The sequence below is a fragment of the Heliconius melpomene genome, chromosome 11 (assembly GCF_056956725.1).
Source record: "Heliconius melpomene rosina isolate 202511_hmr_F chromosome 11, ASM5695672v1, whole genome shotgun sequence".
Taxonomy (NCBI): domain Eukaryota; kingdom Metazoa; phylum Arthropoda; class Insecta; order Lepidoptera; family Nymphalidae; genus Heliconius; species Heliconius melpomene.
The window spans coordinates 4,497,830-4,517,239 of record NC_140399.1 but is presented as its reverse complement, the minus strand read 5'-3'; the positions used below and the strand labels follow the sequence as shown (position 1 = coordinate 4,517,239).

At 33.5% G+C, this 19,410-nt stretch overlaps 2 protein-coding genes and 1 pseudogene across 15 annotated transcripts in view; 2 read left to right on the top strand and 1 right to left on the bottom strand.

Moving 5' to 3' along the window:
- Positions 1 to 3,949: 3,949 nt before the first annotated feature.
- Positions 3,950 to 6,999, top strand: LOC146534477 (TAR DNA-binding protein 43 pseudogene; annotated as a pseudogene). Of its 2 annotated transcripts, none has more exons than XR_014878440.1 (3): positions 3,950 to 5,484; positions 6,203 to 6,296; positions 6,839 to 6,999. The product of XR_014878440.1 is annotated as a TAR DNA-binding protein 43 pseudogene, transcript variant X2 (transcript). The 2 variants fall into 2 exon arrangements; XR_014878439.1 differs by having other exon boundaries at positions 3,951 to 6,023.
- Positions 4,028 to 17,358, bottom strand: LOC146534476 (uncharacterized). 2 transcript variants are annotated; one of them, XM_085193202.1, is made up of 7 exons: positions 17,004 to 17,358; positions 16,787 to 16,916; positions 16,382 to 16,606; positions 16,021 to 16,216; positions 15,326 to 15,555; positions 14,009 to 14,207; positions 4,028 to 8,716 (listed from the first exon to the last, which is right to left on the bottom strand). In XM_085193202.1, exons 1-7 carry the CDS (start codon positions 17,353 to 17,355, stop codon positions 8,138 to 8,140), a joined length of 1,911 nt encoding a protein of 636 aa, XP_085049328.1. In that variant the 5' UTR covers positions 17,356 to 17,358; the 3' UTR covers positions 4,028 to 8,137. The 2 variants fall into 2 exon arrangements, with proteins under 2 accessions (XP_085049328.1, XP_085049329.1); XM_085193203.1 differs by having other exon boundaries at positions 16,021 to 16,213.
- Positions 17,359 to 18,174: 816 nt separating this feature from the next.
- hyd (E3 ubiquitin-protein ligase hyd) overlaps positions 18,175 to 19,410 on the top strand; it is a 28,247-nt gene continuing 27,011 nt past the window's right edge. For all 11 annotated transcript variants that reach the window (XM_085193197.1, XM_085193192.1, XM_085193201.1 and 8 more), the window contains exon 1: positions 18,175 to 18,377. In XM_085193197.1, coding sequence (XP_085049323.1) covers positions 18,316 to 18,377 — 62 coding nt within the window. In that variant the 5' untranslated portion in view covers positions 18,175 to 18,315. The remainder of the gene's footprint in view (positions 18,378 to 19,410) is intronic.

Genomic DNA, 19,410 nt, shown 5'->3' with positions numbered 1-19,410 from the left:
ATAAAATATTATCTTATAAGTGATATCGCATTTCAGATATTTTATTTTGAGGTTTATTTTGCTTAATGTATAAAATATTTTTATAATAACAAACTTTACAGATATAATAGACCATCATAGCGCAGTGGATTCAAGTCTGACTGGAACAGTAAATTTCGTCATATTGTACTCGCTCTCGGAGTGGGTAGATAGAATGGTTATGTTATTTAATTCAATAGTAGGTAAATGTTAGACAATTTACTACTATTTTTCTTTTTATTATGTAATAAATATATATTGATCTTACTTGTTATCTAACCTAAGCTTATAATGTAGACAGACACCGTGAGACATTAATAGTTATAATTTACGACAAAAAAAATCAACTATATAAATACATATTTTCAAGAAAAAGGCAATCTGATGTAGATAAATAGGTATATCAATAAAATAATTACATATTATAACATAATATCAAAGCTAAAAATGTTTATTGATTACGTAATTATCTTTTTTTCTGTGAAAAATTCTTATCTTAGGTTTGATTTATGGATTATATTTGTTTTTATAATTAATTTATTTTAAGTGCAGTAAACTGTACACTGTAAGTATATCGTTCAGTATACTTGAGTCACCACAGGGCAAATAAAATTATAATTAATTTATAGAAAAAAAAACAATAAATGTATGGAGAAATTACGTGTTATAATTTCTCTTAATAATTACGAGGAGCATCGTTATGACCTGCACAGATAAAAGTGGAAAGATTTGTATTATCTAAATCTTTAAAAGTTTGTACATAGTTATAGACTGAGATCCCAGGGCCCCCAGATCTACGTCATTTTAGCAAAGCTGAAATTTTGAGGATTAATAGTCTAATATGTACCTACTTAAGACTGTATACATACTCTCTAAGTTGAAAGTGGGGTCTTTTCAGAGGTAGCGCCAACTTAAGGTACACGTCCAAGAAGAATCCTTTTTAAAAATGATTGCTAAAATGACGTAGGTTTGGCGGCTCTGAGATTTTGGGCTATTACCACTAAGGAAGAAAGAAAGTGAGCGGTAACTCTCTTACCGCTCACTTTCATTCCCGTAGGGAGGAGACCTCTGTTGACGTTCGAAAACACAGTATCGAAAATACTGTAGCAAGGTCACGTAAAAAGCATGAGAATCCCCCGGAGGGCATGTATGAAGAGGTTGATGACAGTGGACGAGACGAAAGAGGTATGTAGAGACCGTAGCGTTTGGCGCTCCGTTCCCTCTGACTACCCCGCAGGGGATAAAGTATATGTACCACTAAGGATAAGAATTTTTTTTTTTTTTTTAGAAATCTATAAAACGCAGCGCAAAAGCAATATAAATGAAAAAAATAGTGATTTGAGTTACGAAAAATTTTGATTTCTTTCTATAGAAACTATAATTTTATATTTCGAAATTCTTCTACACGAATTGATTATATTACCTACATGTTAGATCGTTTTACCCTAAGGAATCGCTAGCCTTCCCGTGGTTCTAATTATGTATTAGAAATATTGTACGTACGCATAAATATTATACGTATGAGGCATTTATACAAAAGAAATAAGATTTCCTTGAACTTTAAAAAATCTCAAAGATGTCAACCAGAATATTTTTAACTTTGGCATTAAGACTGGTTTAACTACTTTGTTCGGTCACACCCATTTGAGTTACAAATGACACAATAGGATATGCGCCTGTGTTTTATTAAATTTTAATGGTATTGAGTTAATTAATTTGAATATATTGCAATATTAAATACACTGCCCAAGAGCACAAAGGTGTTACTGTAGGACGACGGTTGTGGGTTCGGATATTTTTATTTCTTCGCTTTGGCACCAACGCCCCGCGGTGAGTTCGACGTAAATTGGGGAACGGAGAGTCTTAACACTAGGTTCCTAGGTTAGGATGAAGTTAAATTAAGTTAAACCTAAGATTTTATCACTTAAAATGGCTATTCGTAAACATGCTTATCTTCATGCTTATCTATCATTTAAAATGGCTGATGTTTAAAGTATCTAAAGAAAAGACATAGAAAAGATAAACAACATAAAAAAATACTTTTTAAAAAAGTATTACGCTCTGGGCGTCAATAGAAAATTATTTAAAAAAATGTTACTTATTTAAGTCATAGTCAGTTCAATGACAAAATTGTGTCTAATACTAAACAACTATTATGAGCATAGGCGTAGGAGAGGGGGGGCCGAGTGGGACTTGCCCGCCCCAGAATAATCTAGTGCCCTAGAAATTTTCCTAACAAAAATGATCTCGAAAAATTGAAAAACCACATTTACACGAACATGTAAACACTGTGCAAAGTTAAAGTCCAAGTTTTTTTTATATATCAATAGATAATAATCTTACTTAAGAAAGTGACAAGACGGCACTTTTATAAAAGATGTACCTTATCTAAAAGCATTTATTTTATTACTATATCAATCTTATCAATTGAATGCTGATTTCAAGAAGATATGATAATTATGGAGAGTGTTTTTGTCATCACCACTTTAAATGAAGATACAGTTTTAACTTTTAACTAAGTCTATAAACGTCTACCAACACCAATAACGTAAACACTTACTACAAAAATACTACTAAAGTATACTTTATACTTTAACTGAAAAAATACACATTTTTTAACAATATTATCATACTCATGTATCATGTGTCCTTAAATTATAGTCTTCACTTTTTATACGAGTAGATATAATCCTTTCTTTAAATTAGACGATAAACTATAAAAGTCAAGATTCAAGGTCGCGAAGTGACTGGATGTATCCGCAAACTTTAAATCACATTACTATGCAAGACTTGACAAACTATGAATAAGTAAAGAATTATATTATCAAGAATAAGTAAGTAGATCAGTTCGCGGTTGCGACGCTAAAATAAGCTTTGCATTTGTGAAAAAACTTTTTGAAATAAAATTTATAATTGATCAACTTCAAGTAGCATAAAGAAATTATAACATTGGCTATTTGACGGCATGAAAAATAAAGCGGTAATAGTTGTCATCTGAATATCGATTAATGATTGACCAAAGTTTCGGTTTCTGTTGCGGTTTCGGCCTATTTTTGGCTAGAAATCGGGGTTTCGGCCACAGTTTCGGTTTTGGACATAAATTGGCCTTCCAACAACCTTCGGCTGCGCCGAAACTCCGTCCAATTTTGAGGACCACTTGAAATCTAAATTAAATCAGCTTCACGTACTCCGCATGTATCCCGTAGCAGGTAACCTAGTGTTACGACACTCCATTCCCCATTTTCCGCCGAATTCTGAAGGGATGTTGTTGAGTGGCGCAACTCAACGCGGCACTTTGCCTTGGCACCAGAGCGAAGAAATGAAAATATAACTTTAAACAAATATCTCATTTCGTCGAGTTTGAATCAAACCCACAACCAGTCGCGTTTACAGCCACACACTTGTGCCCACAGAACACATTTACTGTTGCTTGTGCCCCTGTGCCACAACCTGCTGGTCTAAATCTCAATAAATAATTGTACAAAACCTAATCATTTATATTAGGTTGAGTTTAGATAAAATTTATTTTTAAGATGAAGAAACATTATATAAGCAATTAATAATTTATTAATTCCCAATTATAGAAATAAAACTATCAAAATAAGTGATAGTAAATCTTGCGTAGTTGAGCTACGTGCCAAAAATAGTTTTAATTTGATTTGTTTGTAATAAATAACCACAATGTCTTCCTTGTTTTGAACAAAAAAAATCATATATTAATTTGAAAACCCTGTAGCATTTATTTGATACGCTAGACGATACAGATTTAAAATATAACTTGAATAATCATACACAAAATTTGTTACAGCTTTAGCTTAGCCATAGGCCACTGCTTATAGCGACTTAGCGAGTCTGTACCATATAAATGAGTAAATGTGTTCTGTGGTCTGTACTCTGTAGTACAGATACAGACTACAGAAACAGATACAGACTCTATACCGTAGATAATACACATATACTAGACTAGAGTGCTTTGTGTTTGTACTTCTGTAGCGTTGGTTCGCGACCATTTTGATTTTTGCTCTTATAGACCTGTGATTGTGAATGTAAAGTTAGCTGTAAAATAATTTGGAAACCAAATTATATTCAAATTCATTGCACTTTAATCGTAATTGCCTTAAGTGAAACCAAACATGAATAGCAAAAGTGGTTATAATGAAGATCCATTTGATTATATTAAAGTCAGTGAAGATGAAGATGATTCTAATGCGGTAGAAATACCCTGTGAAACAGACGGAACTCTTCTACTATCTACGCTTGTTGCACAATTCCCTGGATCATGTGGACTCAAATACCGGCATCCCGATAGTAAAGTTATCCGTGGAATACGTCTTAGTGATGGCAAACTTCATCCTCCGAATGAAGCAGGCTGGGGTAAACTCTTATATATTTGTGTTTTTCCTAAAGAAAATAAGCGAAAGATGGAAGATGTATCCTCAGAAAACTCCGCTGCAAAAACAAAGCGCTTAGAAAAAAAACTCACATGCTCGGACTTAATATGCCTGGGCTTACCATGGAAATCAACTGAAGAATCTATCAAACAATATTTTGAACAATTTGGAGAGGTGGTTATGGTTCAATTAAAACGAGATAAAAATGGGTCATTCAAAGGCTTTGGATTTATCAGATTTGCTACGTATGCTTCCCAAATGCGAGCCTTGGCTCAAAGACACAATATAGATGGTCGTTGGGTTGATGTTCGTATTCCTAATTCCAAAGAAGGAGTGGTGCCGCAAATGCCATGTAAAGTTTTTGTTGGGCGATGCACAGAAGATATGACTGCAAATGATCTTCGAGAATATTTTTCAAGATTTGGTGAAGTGACGGATGTTTTTGTTCCCCGACCATTTAGAGCATTTGGATTTGTTACATTTTTAGACCCAGAAGTGGCTCAAAGTCTTTGTGGTGAAGACCATGTAATTAAAGGAGCATCAGTTTCAGTATCGAGTGCTGCACCAAAAATTAAAAGTAAATCTAGTCCTAATTGGAAAGAAGATTCATATGGACCCAACAATTGGGACGGAAATAGATCCAATTCTTCCACTGGATCTAATAATAACCCAAGTAACAATAATATTGATACTTTAAACATGCAAAATTTAGGCATAAATCCTAATGGTGGACCACCAGCAAACTTTAATTTACCTATTAGTCTTGTTGCGGCAGCTCTTAATCAGGCAGGCTGGGGTGGATTTTTAGGTGGTCCAGGTAATTCAGGACCAAATAATTGGCAGAATGGCCCACCACAAGGTAGTTCTGGCAAAAACTGGAACAATAATCAAAATTGGGGTCCAAATGGACCCCCACAAACATGGAATCAGAGTAATCCTGGCTGGAATGGTGGCAAAAGTGGTAATTGGAATCAGAGTAACTGGCCTAATGGACAAGGTTGGGGAGGTAATGGAGGGGGTGGAAGTTCAGGGTCTAGTGGTGGTTGGAATAACAATAGCAAGCCCCAAACATGAGGTGAGCTGTCAAAGATGATGTTCATACCAGAGATGATTGCTTGGGGAGGTGTAAATAATAAGTGTTTATGTTGTTCTTACTTATGCTAGATATTTTTTAAAGGTATATTATTTTATACTCCTGATAAGTTTATCAATGTTAATAGCTTAAAATTGAAGTATCTTTTAAATGACTTAAGTGTGTAATTTGTGTAATGGTATGATGTGAGAGATACTGAATTAATAAAGTATGTAATTTGAGATGGATGTTTTAATTGTGCTTGGGTGGGTTGTTGTGTTACAAAGAGTGATTTAACAGTCATATTCAAATCACAATCTGTTGATTATTAGATAAGATAATTTGAAATGTTTGAGAGCATTAATCTCAATTCTCATAAAATTGAGTATGGATGTCTTATTGATTTGGAATGAGATAATCTATGTTATACTATGTAAAAGGGTATTAAGCAGACGGCTGGTGTCTGTGTGAATGATAATCAAGAGGTGGCCACATGGTTCCCGCAGCATGAAGTGTCTACTGAGTGCATCTGCATCGAAGTGGTGAGTGTGTTGCTGTAATGGTATGATCAAGGGGATAAATTTGTGCAGAGGCAAGATTTTATTATTTTACTGAATTTTAAATAAATATGTTTTTAATGTTAGATTTTAAAATGTCATGTATACTGTATATTTTTCATTAAGAAACATGGACAAATTTATAATAATATTTTCTCTTGCAGATTTAATTATTAAAGAAACTTGAAACATATATTAATTCCTAAAATATTCAAGGCCACCTTGGATGAATTAAAAGAAATAATGATTATCACATTGGTAAGCAAATGTCCCATATTTTTAAATTAAATTTTACAATAATAATATATTAGTACTTACTATACTTTGAATCCATATTTATGAAAATGTTATATTAAAAAAAAACAATGCCATTGTGACACAGTGGAACAGTATCTGGCTGTGATTGCCAGTTGGTTTGATCTCTGTTTAGGGAAATTAATTATTTATAATTCACTGCTCTGGCAAGTCAATGACTGTTATTGAGTCTGCCATTTACTCTGCATTGTAAACGTAACTGGTTGTGGATTTCATCCCCACTCAGGGATATGAAACATATAATTTCATTTCTTCACTCTGGCGTCGAAACAAAAGCTCAGCGTTGACTACTACTCAACACACAATGCTTCCAGAAATCGGCGGAACGTTGGAAATGGATTGTCTTAACACTAGGTTCCCTCTGGCTACATTGCTGTGTGTGGGATACTGATTATTGATATATTATTGAAATTTTGAATAATATAATTCATCATTATATTTATTGCTGAGTTTATAATTCATTTACATATTTTTTTTCATTCTAGGACCCAAGTGGAACCAGAGGACAAATGTAAACATTTTCAAGAAGAATAAACCAGCTGTTGTTTACATATTTTATTAGGAAAAAATTTTGAATGCTGTAGTAAATTGTTTTATTTACACATGGAGGTACATTATTTGCTAAGAAATAAAAACTATAACCACATATGGTGTTTTCTTATATTAATTGTCACATATCACAGTGATAAATTTAAAAAAATTATACGTAATAAATTTAAATTTCACTTTTAATTATGCTACTATGGCATTATTTTATATAAAAAAAATACATACTTATAGCCATTGAATGGACAATTTTGTACAAAATTAATATCAATTACAAATTATTATGCCTTCAGAACTTACCAGGTTTTAAAAGATTTTAATAAATATTGAGTTCAATAAGTGAAAATATTTTGGCAATAGATTTTAAATATTCATTAATAATAACATATCGTAAACATAGGAACATTATTGGTTCTATTTGCATGACTATATTGATACCTTTTTTATTTTATCCAGTCTCTTATATATACTAAGTACATAACATAAATTGCAATTCATATAATACCATTTTCAAAATATAATATGACGTACTAAAAGTAATACAATGTTTATATAGTTTTACACAGATATTTATTTTTAATTTTAATAATTGTAATGTAATGCATATAATTAATGAATTTAGGATGCCATCTTCATTTTTTGTCGTAATAAGTTGTGACATGAGTACATAGACAATGTGAATATGTATAACATTGTTACTATTCACTATTCTTTGCTGCTTTGAATTTAAAAATGTAAAAAAATATATATATTATATTTTAAATCATACAACCCCAATTCTCAACAAAGATTTCAAGAACATATATTAAAAATATTTGTATGTAAAACCTAACTGTGCCTCATGTTTTATTAGCACTGAAAAAATTGACAATTAATTACTAAATATGAGTATATATTTTTTAATATTTAAAAAGTCGTACGTTGTTATTTATGGTTATACATGTCATAACAATTTAATTACATACTTCACTATTACAATATTACTAGTGTATTTTAAATCACATATGATGTCTACTAATATTTTAAATATATTCACAACATGGCTCGGAACAACATTACCAATATCGTATTGTAAAAATTAATAAAAGTTGTAAGTTAAAGAAATGATTTATAATAGGTGGGTCGAATCTTACATTACTTGTAATATAAATGTTAATTAAATAGTTAATATTTCTGTCTACTGGTGCTATAATAAATGAATATATATACAAAAAAAATCTTGAGGTAGAAGAGCTGCACTAAACTTTAAGCTTTTTAGCAGGCCTAAGGGCGTAGGCAAGGCTGACCTGGCGCTTGGTGGCAGCGCGTCGGAGGCGACGCCCGTTCCACTCCGCGTCCATCTTGCGAGCGAACTCAAAGTCACTCTTTTCTTGAGCGATTATTTTCTCAATTCTAAGCTGTTCTCGCAAAATATTTTTTACATCACAATTTTCTAAAGGACTAGATAAGTTTTTCACAGCTAAGTTAAGCTTATTATTATTAATGGTCCGAGTATGTGAAGATGGACTACATGACTCCCTCTTCAGATGCATTCGTTTAGAATCACTTCTTAAATATGGCTTTCTATCAGAATGGTATTTCCTCTCCTTCACTTTTTTCTTAGGTGTAACCTCATTTTCTTCTTTGTGAATACTACCCATTGATCTTGTACGTCTTAAGGTCATACTTGAATTTGGTTTCGTCATATCGGCCGTTTCTAATTGTTTATATCTAGTTAATGCGCGTTTTGATGTTAAAGGAGCGGCAATATTTAAATTTGTAGTGGATGTTTTCTTTGCTCCAGACCTTGTATTCGTTTTATACTTCTTTGAGTTTTCCTGAAAATCAATTACAATATCGTAAATTTATATATAATATTTCAAGGTTAATATTTAATACTATATGAATAATTGTACTTTATTTATGTATAAGGTGACCATACGAATAAAAAAATCATCAAACAATGTTCACCCTTGTTAAATGGGTATGGAGGTAACTTTCGCAATTTCAGAGGGATGTTACGTTACAATGTGTTTTTCTACTATCTAATGTTATAAAAAAAGAATCATCGAAGTCGGTTGGCGTGATATTATTGAGTTATTCGTCCATTTATGCTCGTCCTTATAGAAGTCGGTTAAAAAGTGGGCATCACTGTAAGCAACGGTTGTAAGCAACTGTAAGCACGGTTACACTTATGATATTGCTTAGTCACTTACGTTGCTATATAAAAAAAATATTTACAGATACATTTTTTTGGGGGACGAATGTTGCTCGCGTCCGTAGGATTCTCCACCTATTCCTAGGAACACCCTACACGTATCCCCTGGGTGGTGCTAAACGAGCAACACGCCGAGTCACAGGCGGCAGTAATTAACCTGACCCTGGTTTCCACAAACCATGAGGGATTAAATCCCCTCTAAAAGAGTGGCTCTGACACCCTGGGTAAGTGTCACGAGTATTTTCCCATCTCTCTAACCATGAAAATGTCCAATGTTAATGATAATGCGATGTCATGCGACCCGGCTAACCCCCGGCGCTCTCTGGTACCCGGGCCGGAGAGTGTGAAATCTGCTACCGAAGTCTCCACTGGAGTAGGTGACCAGGCTCCTGTGAAAGAAAATACTACTGGAAAACGGAAGATGGTCCAACAGGCTTTCCACCCGTCCCTGTTTACAAGACCTAGAAGTCACTCGCTAGGTAGTCATCTAGATGAAGATCTCACCCTCAACCATAGTACACTTGATACTAGTGCAACAACTTTACAGCCAGAAACTCAACCGCCAGCATGGCAAAGAGTACCTGTAAACCGAAATAAAAAACGAAAAAAAAAGTTCCCCAACACCTTCTCCTGATAAGCTACATACAAGCAATAGATTCAACACACTACCCGTAGACCAAGTGGAGAATGCAGGACCGAAAGTAAAACGGCCATCTAAACCACCACCAATCATCCTATATGGTGTTGATGATATTAACAAACTGACTGAATTGCTCAGTGTAGTTGCAAAAGAAGAGGAATATACTTATAAGATCGTAAATAAAAATCAACTGAGAATACACTGCACTGATATTAACATCTATAAGGAAATATTATCAACAATCAGAGACAATGGTTTAATAGGACACACATTTAACCGAAAAGATCAAAGGTGCTACAGAGTGGTCATACGAAATCTTCATCACTCAACGCCACTTGAAGAAATAAAGCTTGATATCGAAAAAAACACTGGCAACGTAGTGTCTGGTGAAATTATAAATGTCAAATTTGGTCCTGACAAAAAGCCCACTTCTACATTCTTTGTCAACCTTTTACCTGGACCCAAAAATAAGGCAATAAAGGAACTAAAATACATTTATCACCAGGCTGTTGTGATAGAAGACCCCAGGAAGAAAACCACAGTTGTACAATGCCAGCGCTGTCAACAATACGGGCACTCAAAGAACTATTGTATGCGTCCTTACAGATGCGTAAAATGTGGACAGTCACACAAGACTTCTCAATGTCCCAAAAAGGACCGAAACACACCTGCGACGTGCGCCCTCTGTAATGGACCCCATCCTGCGAATTATAAGGGTTGTGATGTTTACAGAGAAATTCTTAATAAAAGATTTAAACATCAGAAACAACCACCAAAAGAGCCGTTAAGAACTGAGAAGCCTATAACCGATAAAGTGACACCTATTGATAACACCATAAAAACAAAATCTATATCAGAGACATATGCAAACATCTGTAAAATTAATAAGACACAAACGGATAGTACCTATGAAAACACACAACAACAGATGATTCCTAATATCGAAGAAATTCTCAGAAGACAAAACGATAAGTTTGAGCAAATCCTACAACAAATGAGCACCCTAATGGAACTCATAGTCAGGCTCGTTGACCGGCTAACAAAATGAACACCTACAGAGTAGCTACCTGGAACGTGAATGGCTTGACAGCTCACAAACTAGAAGTTGAATTACTTATGGTTGAACACAAAATTGATATACTTCTCGTATCCGAAACACATGCCAAAAGTAATACAAACTTAAAATTTAAGGACTGCGAATGCTATATGACTAATCATCCTGATGATCTAGCACATGGTGGAGCAGCAGTAATTGTGAAAAAGAATGTTAAACATCACCTCATCCCAGAATACAAGACAGCCCATATACAAGCCGCAACTATTTCTGTGGAAGATGGCAAGGGTCACATTAACTTCTCAGCAGCATATTGTCCCCCGAGACATAACATAAAGGAGGACATGTGGACAGACTACTTCAAACATCTTGGAAATCGTTTTGTGACAGGTGGAGACTGGAACGCAAAACACATTGACTGGGGTTCCAGACTTACCACGACTAGAGGACGACAACTTAAATTAAGCACAGACAATAATAATTTACTAGTATTGTCTGCTTGCGAGCCCACATACTGGCCCACAGACCCCAAAAGAAAACCTGACCTTCTTGACTTCTTCGTTGCAAAAGGTCTATCCAAACACTACCTGAAACCGGAATCATGCTATGATAGTTCGTCTGACCACACTCCTGTTCTTCTAACAATGAGCTCATTCCTTATAGAACTTGAAGAAACAGAAAAGTTAACCAACCGACAGACTGACTGGGAATCCTTTAGGGATTATATAGAGAGCAACATTCAGTTGAATGTGCCCATGAAAACTCCAGATAACATAGAAGATGCAGCTAGGTATATTACAGAACTTATTCAAACAGCTTGCTGGATCAATACTCCTGAACCCAAACCGGACAACAGGCATTCAAATTACCCACTGGCCATTAAACATGCATTACTAAATAAACGTAGGTTAAGGAGGATTTGGCACCAGAGTGGAGCGGAGGCAGACAAAACCATATTCAATACAGCTGCGTTACACCTGAAAGAGATGTTGCAGAGGTGGCACGATGATACGCTGGAATACCAACTGGAATCGTTATCGCCCTCTGCGTCAAACAAATACTCCTTGTGGAAGTTCACAAAAAACTATAGCAAGCCACAAAGTACCAAATTCCCGCTAAAAACTTGCTCGGGATGGGCACGTACATCCCAGGAAAAGGTAGATGCTTATGCTAAACACTTGGAACAAGTATTTTCTCCGAATCCGGGAGGAAGCTCTGAGAATGAGCGACATATAGACGAAGTGCTCCTACAAGACTTCCAAATGACACCACCACCTCGTCCCGTTAAAGTGCGTGAAGTATGGAGAGTAATTACCACACTTAAAGACAAGAAAGCACCTGGATATGATCTTATTACAAAGGAAATACTAAAGCAACTACCACGAAAAGCTGTTGTATTTATGACGTCTTTGTTTAATGCTGTACTGCGGGTCCAGTATTTTCCTCTGGCCTGGAAAATCTCTCAAATCATTATGATTTATAAGACTGGAAAAGATCCTTATGAAGTATCATCTTATAGGCCTATAAGTCTGCTCCCCATACTCTCTAAGGTTCTGGAAAAGTTACTGATGCATAGAATACTGCCCATTCTAAACAATGAAAATGTAATACCCGACCACCAATTTGGCTTCAGACTAAAGCACTCCACCATCGAACAAGTGCACAGAGTATATGACAAAATCCGTAAAAGCCTCGAGGAAAAACAATACTGTTCCTCTGTGTTCCTCGATATTCAACAAGCCTTTGACAAGGTTTGGCATAGGGGTCTTCTGCTTAAACTGAAGAGTAACTTGCCACATCAGTACTATACCATATTGAAATCTTACCTTGAAGACAGGATGTTCCAAGTGAAAGAAGCGGATGCAAAATCATCCTTTTTCCAAATAAAAGCTGGTGTACCCCAGGGGTCAGTTTTGGGACCGCTACTATACATACTGTATACCTCAGACCTTCCGCAGGCTGAAGGAGTCACAACGGCGACATTTGCTGACGATACTGCAGTACTAGTCAGTCACAAAGATCCAGTTATTGCATCAAAGATTCTACAGGGAAGCCTGGATAAAATCTCAACATGGCTGAATAACTGGAAGATAAAAGCAAGTGCTAGCAAATCTGTCCAGGTCACTTTCGCCCTAAAAAAAGGAAACTGTCCACCAGTAAAATTGGAAAATACTACACTCTCGCATCACGACAGCGTCAGGTATTTGGGTCTTCATCTCGATCGTCGCCTGACATGGAGGAATCACGTTGAAACAAAGAGGTGTGAACTTAATATCCGATATAAAAACCTCCATTGGATACTAGGGCGTAACAGCAAACTGAGCCTGGACAATAAGCTTCTTATATACAATGTTGTACTGAAGCCTATTTGGCTCTATGGGATACAACTCTGGGGAAGTGCTTGTAAATCCAATATCACGATAATTCAGAGGGTACAAAACTTCATACTGCGAACAATCAGCCATGTACCGTGGTTTGTTACCAACAAGGAAATCCATGAAAACCTCAAGATGGATACTGTCGCGTATGAAATAATAAAACACAACAGTAAATATCGAGACCGATTGGGAAGGCATCCTAATGACCTTGCATCTGCCCTTATAACGCGAAGTTATGCTAAAAGATTAAAAAGAAGTGATATACTTTAACAAAAAAAAAAAAAACAAGTAAAAAAAAAAAAAAGATAATACTATAAGGTAGATGGCTTATTGGAGTCACGCCTTTAAAAGCCAACAGCATACAACACATTTGCTAAAAGTAAAGAACTGATTGTAAATTCAGCACAGAAAAAAAAAAAAAAAAAAAAAAAAAAAAAACATTTTTTACCTAAAACTTAATGTATCATTATTATTATTTTTTTACATTATTATTGCTTTACACTGCCTCCTGCACGTAGATATCCCCTACTTTTTGTAAACATTTGTCATCACAAGAGATTTTTTATATTATCAAAAGCAAAAAGGTTTCGCAATGGAAGTGAAGTCCACTTTCTAACCGACTTGTGTAAGGAGGAGGTTATTAATTCAACTGTACTTTTTTATATTTGTTACCTCCGAACTAGGTGAACTGATTTTAATTATACTTTTTTAATTGAAAAAGATTCACTTCAAGGGTAGTTTAATGTGAGTTTGGTTAGGTTCCGATTATGGGTCCTTGAAGTAAGTTTTTTTTTGTTAATAATTGTAATTATTTAATATAGAGAACTTCATTAATCTTACCTTTTTAGTCTTTAATATGCTTAGAGCAATAACAAATGCAGAGGGCAACTTTTGAGTCAAGGATATATCACGTAGTCTACACAGATTTTCTAAATATTGTTCCCGACTTGGAAGAGTTTCATATTTAGTCATATTGAAGATTTCTTTGTTTGCTCTTAAACATGGTACTCGGAGTGGCAAACTTTTGTTACTGTTAAAGCTGGAATAAAATTTTAGAATAACTTTAATATTTATGTGTTATCATGTCCATAAGAATTTTGATGTAGTTTGAAAAGAATGTGTAAGCTACACATTAGTGTGTGTGTGTCAGTGGACAGCTTGGATGGTTGCCAAGAGCTTGCATTATAAAACATTTTAGTAATCCTTAGAGTGGAACAACACTATAACAATATTACCACCTTCAATAAGTAAATATATTGTTATTTTGTGTATATTAAAAATTATATTGTACAACTTCTTCTTCTGTTTCAACAGATTTTAAGATGGTGGCACAGTTCACAAGGTTATTTAAGTGATTATAAAAGTAGAGCAACAAAAAATCTATTAAAAATAGAGTTTATTATTAGAAATCAACTAAAAAGACATTATTAGAAACCATCATAAAAAAATTATAGCAATTCTTCTAAGCTGGATATGCATTCTTACAGTGGCGTAGCTAGGGGGGTGCGAGCGGGGCGGTCGCACCTGGCATCAAAAGGAAAAGGGCATCAAAGTCGACGATCAGCGTGTTTTTTCTTTGTTTTTTAGACTTTATACCATTTTAAAGGGCATCAAGTCCCCTAAGCCGCACCGGGCATCAAAAGGAAAGGGACATCAAAGTCTACGATCACTTTGTTTTTTCTTTTAGAACTCATCAAGAGAAAAGGGGCATCAAAGTCGACGATCACTTTGTTTTTTTTAGAACTCATCGTCCGTTTTTTTTTTAGAACTCATCAACAGGAAAGGGGCATCAAGTCCCCCAAGCCGCACCGGGCAGCAAATACCCTAGCTACGTCACTGCATTCTTATCCTTTTTACTCTTATTTGATGTGCTCCATTATGCTTGGCCACATACATTTTTTCATTTTTGTACAATGATAGTTGCAATTTTATATCTCACTTTTAATGAATCAAATACAAAAATTACATTTTCAGGATTGAATGTGACTATCAGTACAAGAGGTGTAGGTTGGTTGTCAATGAGCAACACAAACCGATTTAGATCTAGCAAGTTACGTAACACCAGTATTGGGGTTTGGTCACATTTTCAATTTCAAATCAAGTGTAGAACATAATTACTAAATCTCCACCTAACACAGAAATAATTGACTTACACACCTTGTAGGCGTAGTCCCTTCAATAGGTTTGAAATAACATAATTCTTGTTGCATAGAATCTACACTACTCGTTTCAATATTACTTTGGTCAGGTAAATTATTTTTTTGAAGTATCCCTGTATTTGGCAGTGGCAATGAAACAAGCAGAGATTGTGCTCCACTTTTTGATTTTATAATACTTTTATCATCTTTAATCACAGCTTCAGTGTCATTAGTTTCTTGTTCCTCTTTCTGAAATTAAAATTTGATTCCTATTAGAGGCAGGGACACAAATCTGTGACTGTAAACATGACAAGTTGTGGGTTCGATTCAAACTCCAGGAAATTAAATATTTTCATTTCTTTGCTCTGATATCAAGGCAACACTTAAGTTCGGCCTCTCAACACGCAACTCCTCCATAGTTCGGAAAGTGGGGTACAGAGTGTCTTAACACTAGGTTCTCTCTGCTTACCTTAGTGTGTGGAGGATACAGTGTGAAGCTAAAAAATTATAATAATAATAAGTACATAAGGATGATAATTTGATTAGCTTAAAGTGATGTGCATATTTTTCAAATATTATATCTTTCTTAGCCTTACACATCTCCAACATATAGCAAGGCAGAGACAGCCTTTTAATGAGATACATTCTTTTTTACATATTTTAGAAAAATTACCTAGACACTATCATACAATATTATGAAATTTACAATTGTACCTTATCTTTTGAAGTGTCACCATTTTCTTTATTCCATGTACTAGATCTATTTTTAACTTTTTGGTCAATAATGTTTTTAATAAGTTTCCCATAATTTGGTAACATTTCAGGAGAATGTCTACTACTGTTAGAACTCATTGACTTCATTGGGGTAGTAATATCTGTACTAGTATTGTCATCAGTTACTAATGGGCTGCTAAAATTAATATATTTTTTATAATTAAAATAAACCAAAGTATTTCTCTAAATTTGTAATTTCCTTGAATCACATCAGCAAGAACACAAGCATGTACAAGATTTTTAAAAATAAATGAAATCATATAAATGTAACACAATTTTTTTAAAGAATAAACAAAATTACTTGTTTGTAATGCTTGCTTGTAGAGTGGATTTAGATAAAAAACTATCTATGGTAGTAGGTTTTAGCCTATGTTGTGTAATAGGAAATTTTAAAACACAATTTTTTGAGATTTTGGGTACTTTAGTTACTTGATCCTCCTGTTGAAGCTGTTTAGCTAAAATTTCATCATGTTTTAATCTTTCCAAATATTTTTTATGTGCCATCTCCTCCTCTTCTTGTAATTGTCTGCAATCAACAAGAACATTTTTGACTCAAACTTAGCCACCTGAATAAATCTCTATTTAATGAAATATATAAGATACAACAAAAGTGAGATTGATTAAAAGTTTTTTAATAAACAAATTTGACTGATAATCTTTTAAGTGCACCTGCTATGTTAATTCTTATACACTAAAAAGAACTTACTTTATTAAGCTCTCAGATTTCTGTAAGTGTTTTTGTTCCAGTCGTAAGCGTTCATCTCTTAGTCTTTGAAGCTCAGCTTCATATTCACATTTAATCTCTCCAGGTTCACTTAATCGGATTACTGGGATTTCTGAAAAAGTGTAAATTAATATAAAGCCCATTGATATTTTTACAAGCGGCTTCTATTACAAATAACATAAATTACAAGGAAACGTACCTGTTGGTAGTTCAATGTCTTCGCCTCTCAATTTTTGTTTTATCTCTTTAGAAAATTTATTCACCAAAAAATTCCATAATTTGTTATTAACTAAATTCTTTTGTTTTGTTGCGGTTCTTACCCAAGAACCAATTCGCAAACGACATAGTGGACAGCATAAAGCGTTATTTTCAATACTTCCATTAAAGCAACGTTGACAAAAATCATGGTAGCATGGCAATGTTACAGGTTCTATTAATACAGACTGACAAATTGAACATATAACATCCTTTAACTCTAATTTTTCTAATTTTAACAATTTATTTTCATTTTTAGACAACCGCTTCTTTGACTTGGCCGCCATTTTTGACATATCTTTTTTTCGCATTACAGAATACAGATTATATCATATTAAAGGTTAAATGTAAATATATCTATTATCTAATAACAAACGTTATAAATACTTATGTTTACTCATTAACAGTAAATTATTTTAAGAAGATGAATATTATATAAAATACTTAACAAAATAAAGAATTAGTCTAGACAAGTTTAATGAAGTTTAAAATCGTAAGAGGGTCGGTGTCTGTACTTGGAAGATATAAAAAAAAGTTATATATAAAGGTTCCCTTTATTAACCTAATAGAACCCAAAACAATGTTTTTTAAATTTCTGTTTGTCTGTGCGTTTGTTATCGCTAATCTCAGAATCGACTTAATCGATTTAGATGCGGTTTTCACCATTGGATTCTGGCAAGCTTCCGAAAACATATAGGGTTTAATTTATTACAAATGATAGAGGTGGTAATTATTCATATCTTAATATTTACGAATCGATGCCTCTACACTCCATATTCTGCTTTTTGGATTTTTTCTTTACGACTCTTTGCAATTCAAAATTTGAATCCAATGAAAAAATTTTAATGGCACAGATTACAAATAAATTGTTTATTTAAATTAAAACTTTCTACGGTACTGATTTTTCTTAAATTACTAATTATTTGATGATCTTATTCAAATTATGGTATTATTTGCTAAGTTAAAAATATTCTATTTTATACTATTTTAAAAATTATAATTTAAAACGATTGTAGTTTTTCATATTTTCCATTTCTACCAACATTTTAGACAAAGAAGCCATGTTGATATTTTCTTTCTTTTTTCGTCATATACCGACTCACATGTATTTGAGAACGAAAAACGCTATTGAGATTTGAGAGGAAATATGGTGGTTACAAAAAATTTAAGGAGTGTTCATTTATTCTACAGCGTTTAAGTGATTGCAAATGTGGAAGTGTTTTTAATGTTGATTTGATTGTCAAGATCTCAGAGAAATGTCTTCAATGCATTTCGTTGTTCATCCATTACCTGGAACAGAGGATCAATTGATAGATAGGTAAGCAAGCCTATTATTTAATTTTCTAGATGACTCCATTACGATGATCTTATACAATAGATCAAGAATTGTAAGTTTAGGGATAAAAATATTTTTTTATCATCATGCCAAGACTTAGCAAAATGCTCGTTCCTTCAATCTTCATTTTATAGCTCATATTGTTGTCTTTTAAATCGAATAGTGTTTTTTTGCAAAAATATGGCTGATCCGAAATTTGCTGTCGCATTTCTTAATCGAAACAGTGAATGGTTTTGAAAAACTGTTACTGAAAATGAACACGATGATGATGGCTATTAATTTGCGAACCCCATTTTCTTTCATAAGTTTATTTATATATATTTAATAAATGGATGAATTGTTAGTATTTTGCAATATTGGAAATATTTCAGCTGTAATTACTTTTTTATGCTTTAAAGAAATAAAAATACCTCCCATACTTAATATAATGTGAAACTTTTAAATATTTTTTGTGTTTTCTATTATGTGAAAAATCATATTTATAATCATGTCACTTTAAAGGTTGCTATGTTTTCTGGAATAACTGATTCTAGTTTTATTTTCCTCAGTTATTCTGAAACCAACCATCCTTTATTACATACTTTTAATAAATATTTGTTAAAAATTAATATACAAGAAAAATTATTATTAATTAATAAAATTAGTGTAGCTGGCAGTTTACTTTTGTTTATTAGTGAAGCAGTAGTCACACCCCCCCAGCTATGCCACTGAATATAAAGCATTCTTATTATAGATGTGTATGTAGTAAGCAAGGAAGTAAGATATTAAAATTTAAAATGTAGTTTGTTACCTGCGCAATTACAGATGACGAACAAAACACACCACAAACACTTTAAAGTCACAAATTTTAATGTACTGAATATAATATTAACAGTACAAATGTTTATATTAGAAACTTTTTCACAAATTACACCAAATTTAGCAATAAAAATTATAACATTTAAATTAATTTTATGGGAGAAGTTTTTAAGATATTTCTGTCATAGTGTTGCCACAAGAATCATTTAGTTTATGG

Coding starts and splice junctions, on each gene's coding strand:
- LOC146534476 (XM_085193202.1), bottom strand. CDS start 17,355: ATGTCAAAAATGGCGGCCAAGTCAAAGAAGCGGTTGTCTAAAAATGAA. Junction 14,208..15,325: donor GAAGGGACTACGCCTACAAG/GTGTGTAAGTCA, acceptor ATTTTATTCCAG/CTTTAACAGTAACAAAAGTT. Junction 8,717..14,008: donor GCATATTAAAGACTAAAAAG/GTAAGATTAATG, acceptor ATTGATTTTCAG/GAAAACTCAAAGAAGTATAA.